At 39.8% G+C, this 23,230-nt stretch overlaps 1 protein-coding gene across 1 annotated transcript in view; it reads right to left on the reverse strand.

Annotated features, from left to right (window-relative positions):
- LOC104331061 (FRAS1-related extracellular matrix protein 2) overlaps positions 1 to 23,230 on the reverse strand; it is a 104,787-nt gene that overhangs the window by 17,083 nt on the left and 64,474 nt on the right. The window contains 7 exon segments of the mRNA XM_075422096.1: positions 2,052 to 2,234; positions 3,083 to 3,262; positions 3,883 to 4,080; positions 5,267 to 5,476; positions 7,701 to 7,850; positions 16,939 to 17,190; positions 22,954 to 23,079. Coding sequence (XP_075278211.1) covers positions 2,052 to 2,234; positions 3,083 to 3,262; positions 3,883 to 4,080; positions 5,267 to 5,476; positions 7,701 to 7,850; positions 16,939 to 17,190; positions 22,954 to 23,079 — 1,299 coding nt within the window.

Here is a 23,230-nt window from a genome sequence, read left to right on the forward strand (position 1 = left end):
GATACTGCCTCAGGCTCCATTTGCAGTGCGTATTTAAGCAGGATCCAAACCACCTGCACTTTCAGTCGAAAAGTCAACACACTTGGCATTGGGTCTTTAGGAGACAGGTTCATCTACATGAAATCCCAAGACAAGAACAATCCATTAGAGATAGGCATCTGTGGTCCTTCCTCCAGAAACCAAGTGGGGATTCTTATTTCTTGCTAAAAGTCAGGAAGAAGTGGTACCTGTTTTTGTGACACTACCCCTTAGTCAACAGCATGAACACTCAAGAAATGAGAGACCTTGTGTGTTCTTTTTACTCTAAGTGTATGCAATGTCATACCTCCCTGTGACACACTGTAGAAGAGTTACTCCTCTAGGGAGTTTGCATAACCACCAGGCTATAACTGTTCATGTGAGGGTGACACTCCATCAAAACCATGTCACTATGAGTAAAATAAAACCAAAATGCAGTGAGTCACAGAAAGAGAATATGGGTCTGTAATCCTAAGGGGCTTGGACACTTTCCTGGGACATGGGGGACCTGGGTGCCAGCTCCCAGGATTGGGCTTTTCTGTGAAAATCATCCCATCGTTGACAACTCCTAAATGTAAGCACTTAGGGCAGATCTCTCTTCCATACTGCAGGATGATAAACGCAGAATAAATTGATGACACAGCAGAATAAATTGATGACACAAAACTGGGAGGAGTGGTGGATACACCAGAAGGCTGTGCTGCCATTCAGCGAGACCAGGACAGGCTGGAGAGTTGGGCACAGAGGAACCTGATGAGATTCAACAAGGGCAAGTGCAGGGTCCTGCACCTGGGGAGGAACAACCCCATGCACCAGTGCAGGTTTGGGACTGACCTGCTGCAGAGCAGCTCTGTGGAGAGGCACCTGGGTGTGCTGGTGGATGACAAGTTGACCATCAGCCAGCAGTGTGCCCTCGTTGCCAGGAAGGCCAATGGGATCCTGGGGTGCATTAAGAAGAGTGTGGCCAGCAGGTCGAGGGAGGTTCTCCTTCCCCTCTACACTGCCCTAGTGAGGCCCCATCTGGAGTACTGTGTCCAGTTCTGGGCTCCCCACTTCAAGAAAGATGAGGAACTACAGGAGAAAGTGCAGCGGAGGGCTACAAAGACGATGAGGGAGTTGGAGCATCTCTCCTATGAGGAAAGGCTGAGGGAGCTGGGCTTGTTTAGCCTGAAGAAGAGAAGGCTGAGAGGGGACCTTATAAATGCCTATAAACATCATAAGGGTGGGTGTCAGGAGGATGGGGCCAGACTCTTTTCAGTGGTGCCCAGCGACAGGACAAGGGGCAATGGGCACAAACAGAAGCATAGGAAGTTCCAGCTGAACATGAGGAAGAACTTCTTTACTCTGAGGGTGACGGAGCACTGGAACAGGTTGTCCAGGGAGGTTGTGGATTCTCTTTCTCTGGAGATATTCAAGATCCGTCTGGATGTGGTCCTGTGCAGCCTGCTGTAGGTGACCCTGCTTTGGCATGGGGGTTGGACTAGGTGATCCACAGAGGTCCCTTCCAACCCCAGATATTCTGTGATTCTGTAAATCTAGACAATTGCCTTAAAATAGCAGAACTAGGAATCTAACCATATTCCTGTATCATCTTGACCTGTCTGTTATAATAGTATCCTAACCCTCTGCCATCTCAGGGGACCTGAAGGCAAAGCTCAAGAACCAAATTCTGCTCATACACATGACTCTGGCAGATCACAACCTGAGCTAAGCTGAACTTTCATTCTTCGGAAGAAATCCTGAGTTTGCATTCCAGGTTAGGAAATTCAAAGTAGTCCAGAGCAAACAGGACCTCACCTCCAATCCCGTGCTAATACAGTCCCTTACAGGTCTCACAGCTAACTTGGAGAAAAACAAAAATAGACAATACTCAAATCTCCCATTCCAAAATACACAAAGTGAAGCAGGAACTGCTAGTCTAAAGTATAGTTTGGTTATTAAACCAGGAATTCAGCTCCCTGTCCAGCATTCATTTGCAGGAAGGCACTTTCCAACCTAATGTTTCCCATCCCCACACCCAATGAAGCCCATACCTTCTGACATTGGATTGTAATCTTCCTCTGAGGTGGCTGAGCCATCCTTTATGTGCACTGTGACAACAGATACTTTGGAGCTATGACCGAGACATTGAATGTGGATTCTTACTCATGCAACTTCTCTGAGTTCCTGAGGTTTCTTAATGCTGTGTTTTATTTCGGAGAGTTTAATCACTGCTTCTAGACAAGAAAAAAAACCACAAACCCACAACAAAATCCTGAACATCAAAAAAAACCCCACTTACATCAACTAGACCAAATGCAAATACCTTATCTGAGGGTGGATAGTCCAAAGGAAACGAGAAGGTCGTAACAAACATGAAAATTAAATGTAATTGTCTGGATACTAATTTATTTGGTTTACTGATTGCTGTATGGAATGATCATAGTGAAATATTATGGAAACTGAATTCAGATAGAAGTTTGTAGCTATTACTGAAAGCAAAATACCTGGTCCCCTGGCGTTTGCTTTAGCGGAGTCTAGAATGGAATATTTAGAGATAAAATATGTTTAGCTTTTGAAGAAAGCAGTTACTTTTATAAGTTATTTATTCTGATGCATTGTCAAAGGTATTGGATAAATCTGATTTTCTTAAATGACTCTATGACTTGTAAGGAGTCCATTTTACAGCTTTTTGTCATTTGATATTTTCAGATGCATAATCTGTACAATTTGTATGTAAAAGTCCTTATCATACTCCTGAAAGTTTTGTCAATTTGACCCAAGTAATCCATGATTCTTTCGACTTAGTCAAATTTATGATACTCTTATCAAAGCAACACATCCAGACCAACAGATGGAATGAAAGTAGACAAGAGATTTTCTCTTCCGATTATCTCACAAAAGACAGAGCCAGTGATCTGCATTCAGAATAGATTTAAAAGGTGCAAATTCAAAACATAAAAAATAAAATACTTGACAGTTTTTTTGAAAACCTTGTTACTGGGTACTTTGAAAACTGTTGAACCAAACACTGAATGGAATTAGTTACATTTTCCTGTTTGCAGCTACATATATAATCAACAACTAACATAAAACTCATGGTCGTCTCTATCCTTAGTCTTGATCATGGTTTCATTCTGATCCCCAATGGAAGCACCAAAAGTAGACTTACTTTTTGGTGTTCCAAGCACCAGTTTGAATTCCTCCTCCTCCTCATAAATTACATCATCCTCCAGAGCCACCACACACAGCTTCTCAGTTTCTCCTGCAGAAAGGTATGAAGCAAGAACAAGACATTATCTTCATAGAAATACAGAAGACCAGGATAAAAACAAAACAACAAAAAAAACCACCCCACACTTTTTCAGGCTTGCCATAGAAAAGACAGTCTCAAGAACACGGAAGCAGAGACTAGTGCTGACTGGCACACTTAATTCTTTTTGTCGCGTTTGAATCAATTTCTGCTAAGGAAAAATCCCATGACACTGCCACAAAGGGCAACTAAGCAGCATCCCTTGCAGCACTCAGCAGAGTGTTGTATGGCAAGGAACCCGCTGCCCTGATTCTCCTCTGCTGAAGGCACTGCATCAGTATTTTTCCTGACTATTCTCATGAACAAGTGCTTTGCCTAAAGTGTAGCAGAGGATGTTCAATATTACTGAATTCTTTACTGTCCAATGTTGGTCATAAAAACCTTTGAAAGTGCTGCTGTCATAGTCACAGAATGATTTGTGAAATAGTCCTGTACCACATTCTTCATCCACAGAAGCTCAGCTGGCATAACAACTCCCAGAATGTCCTGGAGGTCTAGCTCTCATTTACCGTCAGGTTACTTGTCAGACAAAAGTAACACATTATTTTCTAATTCCAATGGGAAAACCTTACCTGGGAGAAACACCACTACAGAATCATCTGTCTATGGCCTCTCATCGTAGTCCATAACAACTTGGGCAGAACTCTGGTGAGTATAGCAATGGGCTGTGGATTTATGATTAATGTCACCACCTTGAGAAACGAGAGCCATCAGCTGTTCCTCTTTTTCATGTGCCACGTATATTGGTTCTTTGAACTGCACTTTGGGTACTGAAAACAGAACATGTTATGCAAGTTGGAGAGGACCCTCACACATGGGCAGAAAATATTTACCACTTTCCCCGATTAAGAAAAAAGGGTCTTTTTCTTTAACTTAGCATTTTATTTGCTAAAATTTTACAGTAAACTGAAGAAGGTTCAGATTTACACATACTTTTTAAACATAGATTTTGAGTGTAGATGAATTCAAATATTTTCCTTGTCCACAGCAACTAATTGCCAACAGTACAAATTCTGTCACCAGCCTTCTCACAGTAGCTAAGACTTGGTTATTTTATTAAAAACAGCATTTGAGCCACTTCAGAGCTGTGGGGTTATTTTCAATAAGGCTGTCTCTTTTACCTTCCATGCAGAGAGGAAGTAGGTGCATGATCCCACCAGTGCAAAAAGGCATGATGACCACAACTCCACCTCCACTAAGCCAGTATCCTACTTTGCGCTGACTTCAACAAGTGAGTATGTCAGAGTGAAACTGTAACTGTTCTTCAGAGTTCTGTTTGAGAATGAGCTTTCTAAAACCAGATGGCTTCTCTAAGTCTTTGCAATACAGTGAATTTGCAGAAAGCCAAGACTGCTGAGAGTCAGCTCGGTTTATTTAGCCAGTGCTGGAAAACCTGTAAGTGGCACTGTGGTGAGTGTTATTTAAAGTCTTACACCTACCTTTTTTCTCCCCCATTAACGCTCCCCTAAAAGAGACAATACAGTGACAGCTTCATGCAATAGCAATCTGCATAATTATTTGAGAAACTTAGGTCCCTACAATTTTTGGTGTTCAAATAACTGCTAGGGGAAGAAAGTTTAATCCCTCTGGCTTCTCTACCTTCAGAATGAATATTAATTCAAACAAATAGCCTTAATACACCAGGCATAAACAAATGCACTTTTAGCTCATGGCACAGTTCCACTATTATTTTAACTTGTGTAAAACAGTATGTTCAAGTACATAATGAGAAGAAAGACAAGCCAGAGTAAAGGACCTTTACTATAGCCCTATGTTTCAAATCCAGATGTAGCACACAGCAGTTAAGCTTTATAATGTAGTTGGGGTAAATGATGTATCACAGCACTTATATACATACTAATTTATGCTACTGTCAAAAGAGCTCTTCCACCTTCTAAGTGCATTTAGAACACTAAAAGCAAAAACCCTTGGAAAAACTCTCCCCTAGTCACCTACAACCAGTGATGGTGTCGTTGACGAAGACAGTAGTTTTGCTAGGCTCTCCAAGCACTGCATTTGTGGGCATGCAGAGAACTAGTTCAAACTTCTCTGGACCTTTCAGAATAGGCTGGCCCAAATCATCAAGGATGATCACCCAAAACACTTGCACATTGACTCCTGGTGTAAAATCCAGGTTATAGCCGATGCCCACATAATCCACTTCAGCTGCCTGGGAAGCAGCAAGACTTGTATAGTCAGTGACTACTATATGTTAACATCCACTTGTACATTTGTGAAATGTGCTTGCAGCTGTTGCTGTTGTTGTCCTGGAGAAAATTTAATTTAGATTTTTGTCACATGAAAATAAATTTGGGAAAAGTGGACATATAGTGCAACACACATACAAATATGTATCTGGATCATCATTTACTCTTTATGTCATCTGCATAATTAAACTTGTTTAGGATCCCTTAAACTGCAGAGTAACAGGCTACAGCCTCAACAACACGCAACAGACCTGATGTCTGCAGCAGTTTAACTCTTTTGCTCAGCTCTAGACTACATGCATGAGGTTTTACTTAGCTGTTTACCTTTAAAGGAGCAGATGCCTGTCGCAGAATAAATCCCCAATTATTATTTGCTGTACCCTAAGCAAAAGTGTCTTGCACCAGGCTAGATCACTGAGCTTGAAAATCATGCTGTTACCACTGTCTCATCACTAACAGAAGCAGGCAGACTGAGTGCAGGTGAAAACACCTAGAATGGCGATTTTTTTGTGTGTATGAGACTATTAAATCTAAACTGGAGGACGTATAATGACTTCACTTCTTCCTTCTGCTTGTGTGCCATTGTTTCACGGACGTTCTATCTCTGTAATTTTGCATTCTTTTTAACCAGAGTGTTCCTCCCTATCCCCTTTTAAATGTTTTACTTGTTGCATGTAATGACAGCAATTCTTTCCCTTCTTTGTCACAGTATGTTGAAATTTACATACTAAAAAGCAGATGTGTCTTTTTCTTTTACACATCGTTTTGCAGCCTCTGGATTAGAGGCAAGGACCACCGACCTGCATAAAAGCTGACCTCCCTGGTCTGCTCTGTGCATTACGAAGAACCACAATTCTGGCACAGGTTTTGTTCTTTCCTTAATCAAATATTGAGTGCATAGGCATTTCATATATAACCATATTAATATTTTTTTGTGTGCAAAACTCTTATATAAACACTTGAAATTAGGAAAAGATTTAGCGAAAAGGGAATTTTTTCCAAATCTCGTAACTAGGTTTTAACAGAAGTGTTTTTTAAAAAGCCTATAAATACAAGATTAAAAATGCAACATTAGTTTGCTACATTATACACAACATAGAAAGTGCTGTAGGATCCTATCATATTTCTTCACCTGAATAGTGAGCCTTCATATATTCATCACATGCATTGCCTATTTTGCTAACCACTTCTCTATTCTTCAGTAACTGTAGTCAAATCCTATTTCCATACATGTACCTTATATGTTAATGAAGTGTTCCTTCAATCATGTATGCTGCATTACTACTTGCTTTAATTCTTCGCTATTTTGGTAGCAAATCTGATTATGTATCACATATATTAAAAAAGACAATTTTGCTTTCAGCTTGATTAATATGAAAATTCTGAAGCCTTATCTGTCTCTTGCCAGCGTGTCATCAATTTGTTGGAGTGCGCAGAGAAATTCTCATTAATGCAACTGATTTCCTTGACAATAGCAGCTATAACTGCTCCTTAAAATCAATTTAGCTGCTAGCAAGTCAAGCACCACAAAATTTTTGCCAGCCTAAGTATTCCCAAAGTCTGATAGGGAAAATGACTTTTTGTTGGAACTGAGAAAAAAAATCAAACAAAATGCTGTTTTACACAGACAGTCACCAGATTTTGGGTATTTTGGGTCAGTGTTGGACAGAGAAAATCCTTGCAGGTCACATAGGTGGTGCCTTCCAGAATTTCTTTCCACTGTAACTGAGAGACCTAAAATATCAGATACCCCAGCTGTCATAGATAAATAAAGCTTCCTTGGCTAATGTACTGATAGCATCATTTCAGGGCAACTGCAGATTTATGCTGTAAATTCAGTTTTATTCCAGGGAAACACAGTGCTATAAAGACAATACTCTCTTTCACTCCAACTGTTTCTCCCTATGTCTGCCATCAGTTAAGTTGTGAGTAAATTAATGATCATGTTCATATCCATTCTGCAGTCTCCATCCAAAAGTCGGTGAGCTTAGCTGACCTGTCCTTGCCACACAGCTGGGACAAATATCATGTTTTCTACCAGATAAATCCACGTCTGATGTCTTTCACTTAACTTTTCCACCCCACACATACACTGAAAATAAATACGAGTGAATGCCAGTTGTCCCATTTTCATGCTCACACACTCTAAAGCAACCTGAGCGATATTTTTATGAGTAATTCACCCTCTGCTGACACTGGTTCTGTTTTTTTGCAACACACCGTGACAGAAGCTGCTTTGGACAGATCTGTTCCAGCCCTCCAGACATGAATCTCCACGTAACCAGCACTTTCATCCACTCGATATTCGGTGTTCCCAAAGTACAAAGCAGGTTCTAAATACAGACAGAAATGCATACATTTTTGAAAGAGCCTCTTTTGGCCTGCTCTTGTGCACATGCGTATTTAGTGCTTAAACTCTCCAGTCTGACTTTTAGTGCTCAAACTCTGCAGTATGACTTTTAATATATTAACACCTGGGGAAAAAAAAAAAAAGTATTAGTAATTTCCCCTGCAAATCACAGTAAAATCTACTATCCACTTACACAAATATTATCATGCACCTGCCTACTACTTCATGTATGGAATTTTATCCTTTAAAAAACAAACTAAGCACTCCTTGAATTAAGTAAACAAAGTGTTCTATAATTTTTTTTTAATCTTATTAGCAGCTGACAGAGATCTTCCACAGACAGTTGTTTAGCTTACTGGCTGTTCATCTTACTGTCTGAAGTAAAACTGCTGTTTCAAAACTTGTGGCTATATAGTGTAACACAGACGTAAGACATGGGATAGCTCTTCCGTTATATTTTTGTTAAGCAAATCAAGGCAGAATTTTTTTTTTAAATTTACTATTAAAGAAAATATATACCTAAATACACCTTCCTGCTCCTTAAAAGTTAAAGACAGTTTGCAGGATTTCAAAAGTTCAGACTTTTTTTTTTTAAATTGTTTTCAAAACATACTTGTGACATGGATGTGGCATAATATTAAAGTGTTACAAGCTTTTGTTTTTCTTCAGTGTGGTAATCTGACTTTAGTTATCCATAGGAAATACAAAAAGTTGCACAATCCAGGTCACGGAAAAGGTCAATATTTAACTGGGCTTAAGCAGACTCTGTTGTTTCGCATAAGAGATGCAACATCACAAGACTGTCTCAAACTAGTGCCAATTTAGCCACCTTTCTGAATACCCATCAAGAAGAATGAAGACACACACACTGGAGCCATGTTATACCTGCTGCTTTTACTAAGTAATGGATAGAGTCTGCTAAAGTCAATACGTTGCCTCCTTTACTTTTGTCACCTAATCAATAGCAGGCTTTATCTTGCTATCAGTATTAATAAAGCCTAACACATTTTGTGTATGTTGATTATTATTACTAATCTATATTAACACAACGTAGAGAATCTCTCTGACCACAGCAAGATTATTTTAGCACAACAGCCAGTATCTTCTGTAGTAGAACCCCCGCAGTTGCACAAAACTTAGCCCTCATCTAATACGCTGCATTTCTATTGTACCTCTTGGGGAAATTCAAAGAACTTTGAAAAGCTTTAGAAGTCGTGATTGTCGTCTCCTGCAGTGGGGGAAATGGAAGCTCAGACACCATGGTCTGTAAAGAGCTCTTAATACTTGGCTACCTGGTGTTTCCCAGAGCTCAGTTTACAACTGAGCCTAAAGCCAGTTTTACAGAAGGGACAGTTTCCAATGACTCAGTGTGCCAAGCAGAGCACAGAAAAATACACAGGCTTTTCTATATGATGTGAAGCAACTCAGTAATAAAACTACCTCATCTTAGTAATTATTTTTTTACATTCTGGATCTCACCTTCCCAAACCTAAATAAATGTTCTTTTGCGAATAGGGAAGAATATCTAGCTAAGTTCTTTTCTCAACAGGGACAGACAGCACTGATCAGTTAATTCAGAATTTTATGCCTGCCTAGCGGTACTATCTGCTTCCTCCATTTACGTATAAAACCATGAGAACACCATTTGGCCCACACTTATATAAACATTGCCACTCCAGCTTGCAGGCATCTTTCTTGAGCTACTGAACTGTGAACCTTCGCATTATTTTACCGTCAGAGCAAACTCTGATAACCACAAAGACTTACTGCAGAAGCAGATGAGGTCTTCAGTGCACAGCATTAAGGAAGGTACAAGTGTTCCAAGCAGGACTGCATTAATATTTATTTTCAACCTTTTGACAAATTACCTTTAAACAGGATGAAAAAATTCCTTCCTTAGTCAGCCCAGCAGGATGTCTGACAAAGCAAAGCTTTTGCAGGCCAGACTCAAGAGAAAGGTTAGAGAATGAAACCAGACACGATGACGGGTTAAATAGTTTAACAAAACACAAAGTTCTTTGAAAATGTGCTTTTTTTCAGGGATTGATCTATTCATCAGGACTGCAGGACTTACTTCTAGCTAAAAATCAGAGTCTCTGGGGGATTGAAGGTGTTTGCTTTCTTCCTGAAAAATTATTTTTGTACTTGAAGTACTTGAAGTACTTGAAGTACTTTTGTGTTTTAAGAAAAAGGGTATCACAACGGAAAGTTAAATTGAATGTCTCGTTTTATGTCAATTAAATACTTCAAGCTGTTTTCAAAGAAAATTTTCCTTTGCCTAAAGCAGTACTCCAACACAAATTTTGCTCCCCACCTTCCTCCCACCCCTCCAATCAGTAGTTTTCATGATCAGTTATATGCCAGTTTGGGCATTTTTCCACCTGCCATGACAGGTAAGAATTTGAAGATGATCACATTCCCTTCCCATTGGCTATGCATTATTTACTATTGAAGTCTTCCCCACATGGTGGAGAGAAGAGTAGGAGTCTAGATATTCAAACTTACGTGCCTTTTTGTCACAGCTAATGGATTATCAAGTGACTAATGATGCCCTATAAGTTGTTACAGTTCTGTTTAACCAATTTGTGTAAAGCACAGAAAGAGTAATCCTTCACAAGGCAATGGCAGCACTGAAGTTTATATCAGCATCACTGGGACCAGGATCCTACTTTAACTGAGTGGGCAGAAAAACCATTGGGGTCCCCCACCATGAGTGGAAAAATCATTTGGAAAAATACAACTTGACAAGAACTGTTACAATTTTGGCCACATTTCATGAAGAATATCACTACAAAGTATTTACTCTGGCAAAAGTAATCAAGACTCTTTGTAATTGAAAGAAAATTATTATATTCTTAAAAATTTAAAAAATATTTGTAATATATTGCAGACTATTCTTTGCCATTCCTTCTTTCCTCCTGAAAGAACTGTCCAAGATTCTAGGTTTAGTTTAGAAATGAGACTGGTTAATTTCCTGTATTTACATAGGAATCTGCTTTCAAATATCAGAAGTCCATCAATTTCCCTTAGGTATAGCTCAATGCATTTTCAAGTACAGGTTGTAAATTCTTTGGAAGTTTTAAGAGATCAGACAGTTCAGCTTATTGCACTCCATAATAACTGTCTTGAATAGGCCTTCTTCACTAGGGGAGTAACTTCCCCCCCCCCCCCGATTGTGCATATTGTGTCTACAACTATATGGACTGTAACATTTTAACTTGAGATATCAGTGCTGCTCCTCTTGAAAGCAAGCTTTTGTTTTGAAATATGGCTTAAGGAAATGCAATAACCAGTCATATTCTTATTACAGTCGTCTTTCCCATTTCTATTATACACACCGTAATTTGTCGTCTTAAACCATGCTAAGCTTTTATAATTCTCTGAGAATCGCTGAACTTGAAACGCTTGCTGCAATGATGCAAAGGTTCTCAATTTTACTGTATTATCAGTGAAAAATACTGAATAAGCAAATACTTCTGTTCATTTCCAGAACATAAATCCTTTTTTTTTTTTAAGTCTTTCAGATGAACATGTTTCCCATATAAATAAAATACAGTGAGAGAGAACTGTTCCTTGGGTACTGTGATCAGTGAAATATTCAACAGCATTTTCTATGTCTTTGGAGTTTCTGAACGTCCAATCTAGATACACCTACTCTCCCAAAAATAGTACGGATAATAAAGAATAGTCAATGGGCTATTAAACATACAGGTCCAGCCCTCAAGGAAGATAACACTTGTGACTCAATCATTACAGTGAATTAATTGCTTGTCTCTGAAACACAATCCATTCTTACTATGGAGCCCAAAGATAACCTCAGTACCCTTTCAATTCTACCTAGGCAATATATTTTAAAGACATATACTTTATTTAGGATTTCAAAAGCTGATACACTGAGTGAAAAAAACAAGAAAAAAAGGAAAAAAGAAAAGCAGTTTTAAAAGTGAAGGTCATTCATGTATTTATACTCTTCTTTTCTTTCTCTTTTCTACTTTTAAAAATTTTTCTTTAAGCTGTGATCCTGAAACCTGTTCTACCTGTGATGCCACTTAAACACACAAGCAAAGAGCTAATGTGGATTTCTGCTTGCTTAGAATACCACAAGCTCTTTGCATCTATTTCTTCAAAGCCGTGTACTGAACAAGCGGGCCCTTTGTTGGGCTCAGTCACAGACAGCATGCTCCCAGGCACCCACATTACAGGGAAGAGATACACAACTCAGAGCTTTCTGGTTTAGGATCAAGGGTCCACTATAAAACCTGCATTGTTCTCTGGCTTGGAGAAACCCTACATCAAAGGATAAACATAATGTTTTGATTGTTAACTTGCTGTTTCTTCTTCTTTTTAATTCTTAAACTAACACTTTCCTTTATTTAAATAGTACTATGATGCTATGAGAAAGTGGAGTTATAATTAGTTTTAGAGAGTTTTAAGTTTTAAACTTGTTCATGCACTAAGCTACATGAAACTGGTGACTCTGAAGACTCTTGAGACCTAATAATGAGTTACTTCTGGTTCTTACGTGCATGTAACGTGGCTGTGTGAGGCAGTCTGTGGCAGGCCTCTCCTTACGACGTTGACAACAAAATTTTAGGACTCTGTTCTTTATAAAGTCTGTTTTCTCTATAAGAAATCCCTGGGCATATGCCTCTCAAACCACACTTCAAGCTTTGATCAATACCTTTCTCTATATAATGCACAAACTGTACCCCATCTGAGTAGAGATGGTGGAAATTTGAATCCTTCAGATGCTAAATAGTGATAAATTTCTACAGTTGTAATCTGAGAGATGAAAATAGGCCCATATACAGAACTAATACTGAAAATATTCATGCATTTCACAGAAAAGCTGCTGTAATGTGTGCTTTATTTTCCAGTATAAAGCCATTATACAGAACCTTTTACTTAAAAATGCAGCAAGACAGGGAGAACTAAGTGGAATATATGTAAGAAACCTCAAACCCTGAAACAATAAAACCAAGGAACTGCTTTCTCTTCCATCCTCACACAAACATAGCACTGTGCACACCAGTGATCTCACAAGTTTTATGAAGTTCTCATGAGATATCTCAGCAGAATAACCAGCAAGACAAAAGCAATTTCCATTCCTGCCTGTGGTCTGCTATCAGATTTTCAAAATGGGAATAGTGACTATGAGAATTTAATAATGTTTGAATGCCTAGTATTTATCTCACCTTATGGTGACATTATCTTTACTGATAGAATGTTTTTTCGGGAATCTGTTATATACTTTGTGAATGACTCTGAACAAATATTCAAACAGCAGTAATTTCACTGGCAGAAACTCTGACAAAATACCTGACTGCTTTCCTTGGTGACACTTTAAAGTGGCTTTCCTTCTTGCTGTAAAGCTTAATGAAAGTAAAAACATTTCAGATCACTTCATATAACTAATTCTTCAGCTTTCACTGACATGCGGCAGCACCAAAAAGATTGACATTAAAGTTGTGGTACTTACATACAGTTCGCTTTGCCCTAAAAACCTCAAGCCTTGCTCTCCAAAATTTCTTCTTTTTTTTTAAATTGTTGACAAGAAATATATTTGTTACTTCAAATCTTACTAAAGTTAAGCTATACCAATACTAATCAAGCAATAACCCACTTTCTTTGTATTTGATCATTATGATATGTGGAATACTGTGAATAAATTTAGCACAAGGTATTTGCTTTTATATCTAAGTCATGGAGTGTTTACATAATCTCATAGTGAGTAAACAAATGAGCAAAGTAATCATTCCCAAATTACTTTTATTCAGAAAAAGTGTGAGGAGTATTTCCTGCGTTGCTTCCTATAGCAAGGAACACATTCATACTGCATATATCTGTACCTGGTCATAGCTGCACACTCCTCTACGATGTCAAAAAGCCTTATCTTGCTCTCAGTAAAAACTCCATTGACTGCACTGATATAGTCTAACACCTCTGTAGGCATTTAAGCATTTATGATGTACTTATTCAAGCTTATCTGCTATATTGACCTTTATTCAATCCTAGCTATATTTTTATCATCTGTACTTACCAATGAAGAGGTTCAAACCTCCGAGCTTGCCATTACACATGAAGGACTATACCTGGTACTTTGCTGCAAGGTTACCTACTTTTTATTTGAACTGTTAAGCAGTTCATAAAACTAAAATTCTGGAAGTGGTGCCAATATTATGGACATTTCTGTACAAATTTGCAACACAAAAAAGCCCACAAACACACAAAAAAAGTCTGTCATGTTCCAGTTTCATTTATTTTAAAGCTAATCATGGCCTGAATCAACATCAATTTATGCTGTGTATAGTCACTTATCCATACAAGTAGTTTTGGAACACTACCAGATCTTAATAAAAAAATTTTGCATTTTCCTTTTCTTTTTCTAGGGCTGGCTAACACAGGACTACTATTATCCTTTAATGCTGCAAATTGTTCTGTTTGTATTTTAAACTCTTTACCTCTCCGTTTTGTTCTTTTTCTCCTTGCAGTGGTCTCTGGTCCTTCTTGTTAGAGACATCACAGCACACCTCATCATGACTAACTTGACCAAAGGATTGTGCAAATACAGTCGCATCCCATATCAAAGCTGTACTTAACTTTTTTCCAGTGGGAAGGAGACACTTTCAGGCTTACTATTGCCTTATTCTTCTGCTGAATCTAACAATCATTCCAGGTTTGGTCCGCATACTTCAGCAGTTAGAATATTGCACTTTACAACGGGAATTTTTATCTGTTTAAACAACCCATTTTTTCCCAGTATTAACAAAAAAACCAAAATGTTCATCTTTCAGATACAACCAGGGATATGGCTATGAAATCTTTTTCACTTTAATGGACTGTTGGACTATCCACTGTAGGAGTGGTAAGTATATATACTTATCCACTGTATATATACTTACAGTACTGTATAAATATTAGAAACTGGAGAAACTTTACTATTTGAAACTTGTATTTCACACTTTTGAGAAAGAAGATTGCCCAGTTTCTTATCAATCAATCCAATGCCAGCAGTCTAATTCCAGGTCAGATCAGAACACAGTGACATCCTGTTTCCCATCTGTTTATTCAAAATGGAAATAGTCTTTCGAAGTGATGTATTCTTAAGAGACTTCTTATTTCAGAACACACTCTTTAACAAATTGAGCTTAAGCTCTTGCTATCTTTCCATATGATATAGGCTGAGTTCAGAATTACTCTGAATTTATCTGCTGTTGTTAACTATTTTGCCGGGTGGTATTCTTAGAAAGAAGTCTTTGTAAGAAAGAAAGAAAGTGAATATATGATAACCTGTTATTGTGGTTGAGCCTCAGATGGCAACAAAGAACCATGTGGTCGCTCTCTCACTGCTTCCCCCACCCTGGTGGGATGTGGAGGAGAATCAGAAGGAAAAAGGCAAAACTTGTGGTTTGTGATAAAAACGGTTTAACAGAACAGCAGAGGGAGAAGAAAACAACAACAATAATAGTGATAAAAAGAATATAGAGCATCTAATGCTCTCACCACCCGATGCTCAGCTGGCTCCTGAGTAGAAAATCCCCTTCCTTCAGCCAGCTCCTCACTTAAGTACTGTGCATGACATCACATGGTATAGAATATCCCATTGGATTGGCTGTTTGGGTCAGCCCAACCAGCTTCTTCTGAAAATTAACTCTATCCCAGCTGAACCCAGGACACCTATCAAAGTTGTACTGAAAAGTAGAAGCATGATAATTTTCTGACAATTAATATAAAATAATTATCTATATAGTAATTAGCTTTATATAGACATACTTTTTTTTAATAGTATCTATTAAAAATTGCATAGAAAACAGTTTTGATCTGTTGATAATAAATAATTTTGTTTTCCATAAAAATAAAAATCTGGTCACTGAGTCTGGTAAAGAAAACAACTCTTTCCTTGCCACAATGACTTAATTTTAAATTATTTTTCCTTCCTATTCTCTGAAAAAGATAAAGAAGCCTTTCAACAAATCTCATCAAGCTAAATACCGTGATACTCTTACGGCAAATTCACTTCTGATGTAAATCCTTTGGCCTCTGAGAAATTACACCAGTGATCATTTAGGCCCATCCACATTCCATTTGAGAAAATAACAGTTTTCCCTTCATCAATTTCACTGTGTCCGTTTTGACTAGTTGACTTCTGCAGTACCTATAAAAGGGTAGAAATAAACAGCAGCTAACAGAAATGTTCTCCTGGATCTTTAGCTTCTTACTTTTCTTCATGTAACAGTGAAAATTACTTTTTTACTACAGGACACAGAAGCCAGCCCCCATATTCTCGTTATTTCTAAAGTTAATCAAAAGCTCCAAAGAATCAGCTCAGTATAGCTTAAACACCTAACCTCACCACTACTGTATATCATGGACTTTTTTAATCACAGTACGAAACTCCTGCCTTATTTAGCACAATTATATTCACAAAATTGGATTAGCAAGAAAGATTTAGACAGGGACTAAAAGAACAAACAGAAGTATGACCATAAACTACACGGCTTTTTCTTCTGCTTCTGTCTAATAGTACCAATTCTTAAACTGAATTTTATGTCTCCAACTTTATAATAAATTAGGAAGACTTGCATTTCTACCTTAGAAGTGCACTAATCTTGACATACCAGGAATTACTGTGCATGACAATTTAGCCTCTACTATTTCTATTCTTTGGCTTTATCTGATAGTATACAAATTTTTTCATCCATAGTATTGTCACAAAACCAGTCCTACATCTGTGTAAACTACTGTCATCACGGACTCCGCTGCAGTAACAGTAACTCTAATCCTCACAAACCTACTCCAGAATAATAAACCAGCCATCTAGTCCTATGCCATGAAAGAAAATAAAACCTAATCCTCAAATCCTACTGTAATAACAAAACAGTGTAGGCTGAAGTGCATGATACATATTTACACTTTATTTTAAACATAGTTCATGTCTGTTCTGCCAGTTTTTCTACTAAGTAAGCAAATTCTAGACCCACGTTTTCAGCTGTTTGAAAAGAGATTATTTAATCAGTAAAACTTCCAAAGACAAATGTTCCAGCAAAACAAAATTGCTTCTTCATACTCACCATCATCTGTGTCAGCCAAGATTATTACTTCAGTGCTCGTGAATTCAGTGCCAATTTGGCCACCCACTGGCATGCTCAGAGAAATATTGAAGGTCTCATCTTTCTCATAGAAAGAGTCATCATTAATGATAATACAACATATTTTTTCAGTCTCATCTTTATTAAAATGAACAATGCTGCTATGATCTTCAGGATGTGAGATGTAGTCAGAGTAAGAGAAGACAGTGGATGGTACTGTGCCAGTAGCAGAACCTATGAGGAGAGAGTGTAAAAACTAATTACAGGGACTCAGGACTTTAAAGCAGTGGAAGAACAACAACCCTTTAAATGAAACAAACAGAAAAAGTGTTTTATGCGGAACTGACTAATGAAGTGCTTCGGTAACATGTTAAACACAAGAAATTCGTCCTATTTATAATTACAACTTCTCCAGTAGCAGAGTGGCTCAGGGGCCTCTTCTTATCACCCAGCACGCTCATGAAACCGTTCCTGTTCCCAGTTCACTATTATCTCCAGTTATCCTGACTCAAAGGTTTTGTGGGGCTGCACTTCAAGCACATGAGAGAAGTCAGTCAACTAATTAAAAAAAAACCTGCAAAAATGTGCTTTGATACGAATTAAGTAGGGCATAGCCTCATCAGCAGTTTAGCAGCCACAATAAAAAGCAATTTTGTGAGGGAAGAAGAAAAACATGCAAGAGCCATTAGAAGAGGCAAGGGGCAGAACCCCCAAATAGATTTTACTGTTGAAAGATGAGGACATGGAGCCACACCTGCTTTACTGTCACTTACAACTGACCACATTTCATAACATTTATACCGAAAAATGGCAAGATGTTTTCCCTTTCTATTTCTACACACTACTAGGAAAGACAGGCCAACAAAGTGAGGTGGTGGAGTTGCTCTGTATGTGAGGGAGCAACTGGAATGTATTGAGCTCTGCCTGGGGGCGGATGAAGAACAAGTTGAGAGCTTATGTGTTACAATTAAGGGACAGCCTCATATGGGTGACATTATTGTGGGTGTGTACTACAGGCCACCTGACCAGGAGGAGGAAGTTGATGAGGCCTTCTACAAGCAGCTGCAAGCAGCCTCACAGTCACAGGCCCTGGTTCTCCTGGGGAACTTCAACCACCCTGACATCAGCTGGGAAGATCATACAGCCAGGCACATGCAGACCTGGAGGTTCCTACAGAGCATCGATGGTAACTTTCTGATGCAAGTGGTGGAGGAACCAACAAGGAGAGGCGTTCTGCTGGACCTTGTACTAATGAACAAAGAGGGATTGGTTGAGGATGTGAAGGCTGGAGGTAGCCTCGGCTGCAGTGACCATGAAATGGTGAACTTCAGAAACCTGCGTGGAGGAAGCAGGGTGATAAGTAGGATCAAAACCTTGGACTTCAGGAGAGGTAACTTTGGCCTCTTCGAGGAGCTACTTGGAGGAATCCCGTGGGTCAGGGCTCTAGAAGGCAGGGGGGGTCCAAGAGAGATGGTCGCTGTTTAAACATCACTTCCTCCATGCTCAGGATCAGTGCATCCCCCTGAGCAATAAATATAGAAAAGGAGGTGGGAGACCCGTATGGATGAGCAAGCAGATTCTAGCAGAGATCAGATGGAAGAGAAAGGTCCATGGAATGTGGAAAGAGGGACAGGCCACTTGGGAAGAGTACAGGAATGCTGTCAAAGCATGCAGGGATGCAACGAGGAAGGCTAAGGTCCACCTGGAATTGAATCTGCCAAGGGATGTCAAGGACAACAAGAAAAGCTTCTTCAAGTACATCAGCAGCAAACAGAAGACTAAGGATAATGTGGGGCCCCTGCTGAACGAGGTGGGTGTCCTGGTGATGGAGCATACAGAGAAGGCAGAGTTACTGAATGCCTTCTTTGCTTCAGTGTTCAGTGCTAAGGCAGGCCCTCAGGCTTCCCAGGCCCTGGAGGTAAGAGAAGAAGCCTGCAGAAAGGATGAACTTCCCTTGGTCGAGGAGGACTGTGTGAGGGATCACTTAAGCAATCTGGATGCCCACAAATCCACAGGCCCCAATGGAATGCACCCACGAGTACTGAGGGAGATGGCGGATCTGATTGCTGAGCCACTCTCCATCATCTTTGAAAGGTCCTGGAGGACAGGAGAGGTGCCCGAGGACTGGAGGAAAGCCAACGTCACTCCAATCTTCAAAAAGGGCAAGAAGGAGGATCCAGGGAACTACAGGCCGGTCAGCCTCACCTCCATCCCAGGAAAAGTGATGGAGCAACTCATTCTAGAGGTCATCATCAAGCAAGTGGAAGAAAAGAAGGTTATCAGGAATAGTCAACATGGATTCCCCAAGGGGAAATTATGCTTGACCAATCTGATAGCTTTCTGCAATGGCATGACTGGCTGGGTAGATGAGGGGAGAGCCGTGGATGTTGTCTACCTTGACTTCAGCAAGGCCTTTGACACTGTCTCCCATAACATCCTCATATGCAAGCTCAGGAAGTGTGGGCTAGATGAGTGGACAGTGAGGTGGATTGAGAACTGGCTGAATGGCAGAGCTCTGAGGGTTCTCATCAGTGGCACAGTCTACTTGGAGGCCTGTAACTAGTGGTGTCCCCCAGGGGTTGGTACTTGGCCCAGTCTTGTTCAACTTCTTCATCAATGACCTGGATGAAGAGACAGAGTGTACCCTCAGCAAGTTTGCTGATGACACAAAACTGGGAGGAGTGGTAGATACACCCGAAGGCTGTGCTGCCATTCAGCGAGACCAGGACAGGCTGGAGAGTTGGGCACAGAGGAACCTGATGAAATTCAACAAGGGCAAGTGCAGGGTCCTGCACCTGGGGAGGAACAACCCCATGCACCAGTACAGGCTTGGGGTGGACCTGCTGCAGAGCAGCTCTGTGGAGAGGGACCTGGGTGTCTTGGTGGATGACAAGTTCACCATGAGCCAGCAGTGTGCCCTTGCTGCCAAGAAGGCCAATGGGATCCTGGGGTGCATTAAGAAGAGTGTGGCCAGTAGGTCAAGGGAGGTTCTCCTTCCCCTCTACACTGCCCTAGTGAGGCCCCATCTGGAGTACTATGTCCAGTTCTGGGCTCCCCACTTCAAGAAAGATGAGGAGCTACCGGAGAGTCCAACGAAGGGCTACGAGGATGATGAGGGGGCTGGAGCATCTCTCCTACGAAGAAATGCTGAGGGAGCTGGGCTTGTTTAGCCTGAAGAAGAGAAGGCTGAGAGGGGACCTTATGAATGCCTATAAACATCATAAGGGTGGGTGCCAAACTCTTTTCAGTGGTGCCCAGCGACAGGACAAGGGGCAATGGGCACAAACTGAAGCACAGGATGTTCCAGCTGAACACAAGGAACTTCTTCCCTCTGAGGGTGACGGAGCACTGGAACAGGCTGCCCAGAGAGGTGGTGGATTCTTCTTCTCTGGAGATATTCAAGACCCGCCTGGATGCGGTCCTGTGCAACCTGGTCTAGATGACCCTGCTCTGGCAGGGGGTTTGCACTAGATGACCCACAGAGGTCCCTTCCAACTCTGAACATTCTTTGATTCTGTGATTCTTTCATGGATTAGATTTCCTATGAGTCACTGGGACTTTAGGATGAGGACTCATCCTGAAAAAATGAATGTGAATTTGAACTTCACATTTACCTCACTATGTGATTCTCAGAAGGGGGGGGTGGGGGGAGGGGAAAGGGGAGGGAAATTCCTCCCTTTTACTTCTGCTGCATTTATTTGTGTGAAATATTTGTTTAAAAAAAAGTAAGGCTTATATGCAATATGAACCTAAGAACTGTTGTGGATTTGCACTACCGGCAACCTTGTAGCCAATTCGGATGTTACTATCTAGTTGAGCAGACAGATAGATGGGTGAAAACCAGCTGGATCACCAGGATCGGAGGATAGTGGTTAATAGTTTGTACTTCACCTGAAGGCCAGTTACAAGTGGCATTCCTCAGTGGCCTGCCCTAGGTCAGGGAACTTCAGGGGACAAAAGCCTGAGCAATCCTGTTCCACCTCAAAGCTGCCCCTGCTTTGAGGAGCAGGTCGAATTGGAGACATCTCAAGGTCCCTTCTAACCCATGCAATTCTGAGTAAGTTATGTAGCCTGATTTTCAGACGTCATAAGTACAGGCAACATGCATTGATTACATTCTGTTACTGTGGACACAGGTTAGTAAGGTGTCAGACACTTTTTAAGCAGGCTGAGAAAGATTAAATGAGAGACAGTGTCATGTTTACTATGCTTACCATGTTTAAAACTTTGGGAAAATTATTCTACTTCAGCATGTTTATGGAAAACACCTATCATGACGACAATTATGGTAATTGTGCACTTGAGTAAATGGCTAGCATTATTAAGGCTAGAGAGATTGACAGAGTACAAGGACAAAAAGCCTTAAGTAACTTGGTAAGATTTTCTGTGCCTCAACACACAACAAAAGAGGGGAAAATTCTGTTAAGGCCTTATACGTCTCCGATGAAGAATCAAATGACCTCTGAATGCCTGACTCTCTGAAGATTCCTGCCAATCATTCAGGCTGACTCTTACAGGTAAGTGCAAAATAGAAACAAAAGATGTTAAAAGGATTTTCTGAATCAAAAGTTTAAATAAGCCACAGAATTGAGGATGATCCCTCATTTTCCCTGCCCATGAAACATACAGAATGCTAGTATCTCAAGCTACAACTAGCTGATAGGAGATTTCTATACGAAAACCATTTTTTTTTTCAATCAAAACTTTCGTATTTCACTGCTTAGGATACAAGTTAACTTCTATTTTAAACATGGTTTACATTTATACACACCCATTACCTTAACTTTATTAAATCTGTTTTTGAATGCACATTTTAGTTTTGATGAAGAGTTATTGGATATATTTTGTAATATCTAGTATTTTTACAGTATCTAATATTATCTCTCCTCTGCTATCTTGCTTTTTCTGTTTATAGCCATCTTATTTTGTAGTCAAGAACTATATTTGGAAAATATAAGATTCAAATAATTTGAAGAAAGAATCATATTATCAATTACCTCTCTGTATTAACTATAGTATTTGAGTGACTATCACCATGCTGACAGTCAGCACACCACCACAAATTTACATTCCCACCTCTCTGAATATCCAGTGAAGACAGGGTTGTGATCTGAAACTTTTCCCTTCCTCTGGTGGGAGGGTGGGGGTTAATAGACAGCATCTGTCACTCAGTTTATTGCCGCCCTGCTTTAAACCCTGACAACTTTATAGCTGTCCTCTAACCCAAAACAAAACCGCCAAATCTCATTTGATTTTAGAAATGGTTTAGTTCTACATCTGTCCTCTCTGTGGTTCATGACCAACTCCGTACATAGCCTTTGATAACACAGGTTCACAAATGAGATAAAAAACATTGTTAAGATAGATCATTGCTTCATGCAGCCTTCTGTGTCAGTTATGTTTAAACAAAAAGTGATGCAGCCTGTAGTTTGTCAATTTTGAAATACTAGTTCTTGCTGGATCAGCTGAAGGCCTGACTTGGCTTCTTCCAGCTACATAGTCAGAAAGCAAAACACTGACGACAGGAACCCCCCCCTGCACTGGGGAGCTCAGTTCTCATTCAGGGTATATACAAAGGTGCAACGATCAGTCAGATCCTCAACAACAGGAGAAGCACAGAGCTGAAGACTGGAAGAATCCTTTTTAACTTCTGAACACTCAGTGCAGGGAAAGGCATTTCCTCCTCAGCAGGAAAAGCTGCAGCAAAAAAAAGGTGCCTCTTCGAAAAAAGTGTACATACAAGTATACTTATCTATATACACACACGTGTACATATATGTATACATATATACGTGTGTGCATACACACACACTCTGTTACATTTCAGGATTTAAAACACTCATAAACAGAGTAGACAGACGTAAGTTGCCTGCAAATATCACTTGTTCCACCTACTGAAGTTACTGGCAATATTTGCTGACTAACAACTGCATTTACTCTCTTACCTAAATGTGAATATTATGCTGAATAATCTGTTACCCAGCTAGATTAACATACCTTGGTGTGCAGAACAAATGACCATCAGTTCTTGACTGACATCTCCAGATCTTCTAACAGGAATCAGCAGTTCACCTATATCTTCCTCTATTCTATATTTCAGCTGAGGAATGTAGACTGTGGATACTGAAGAAAAATATGATGAGAGAAGGGGGGACCAAGGCTGAAAACCTGTATGACATTACATACAGAGTATGAATTTAGCCAGGGAAGAGATATAATAAGAAATATAAATTCCTTCTTTATCTAGGTGAAGCTTTAAGACAAAGCTGAAACA

The sequence above is a fragment of the Opisthocomus hoazin genome, chromosome 5 (assembly GCF_030867145.1).
Source record: "Opisthocomus hoazin isolate bOpiHoa1 chromosome 5, bOpiHoa1.hap1, whole genome shotgun sequence".
Taxonomy (NCBI): domain Eukaryota; kingdom Metazoa; phylum Chordata; class Aves; order Opisthocomiformes; family Opisthocomidae; genus Opisthocomus; species Opisthocomus hoazin.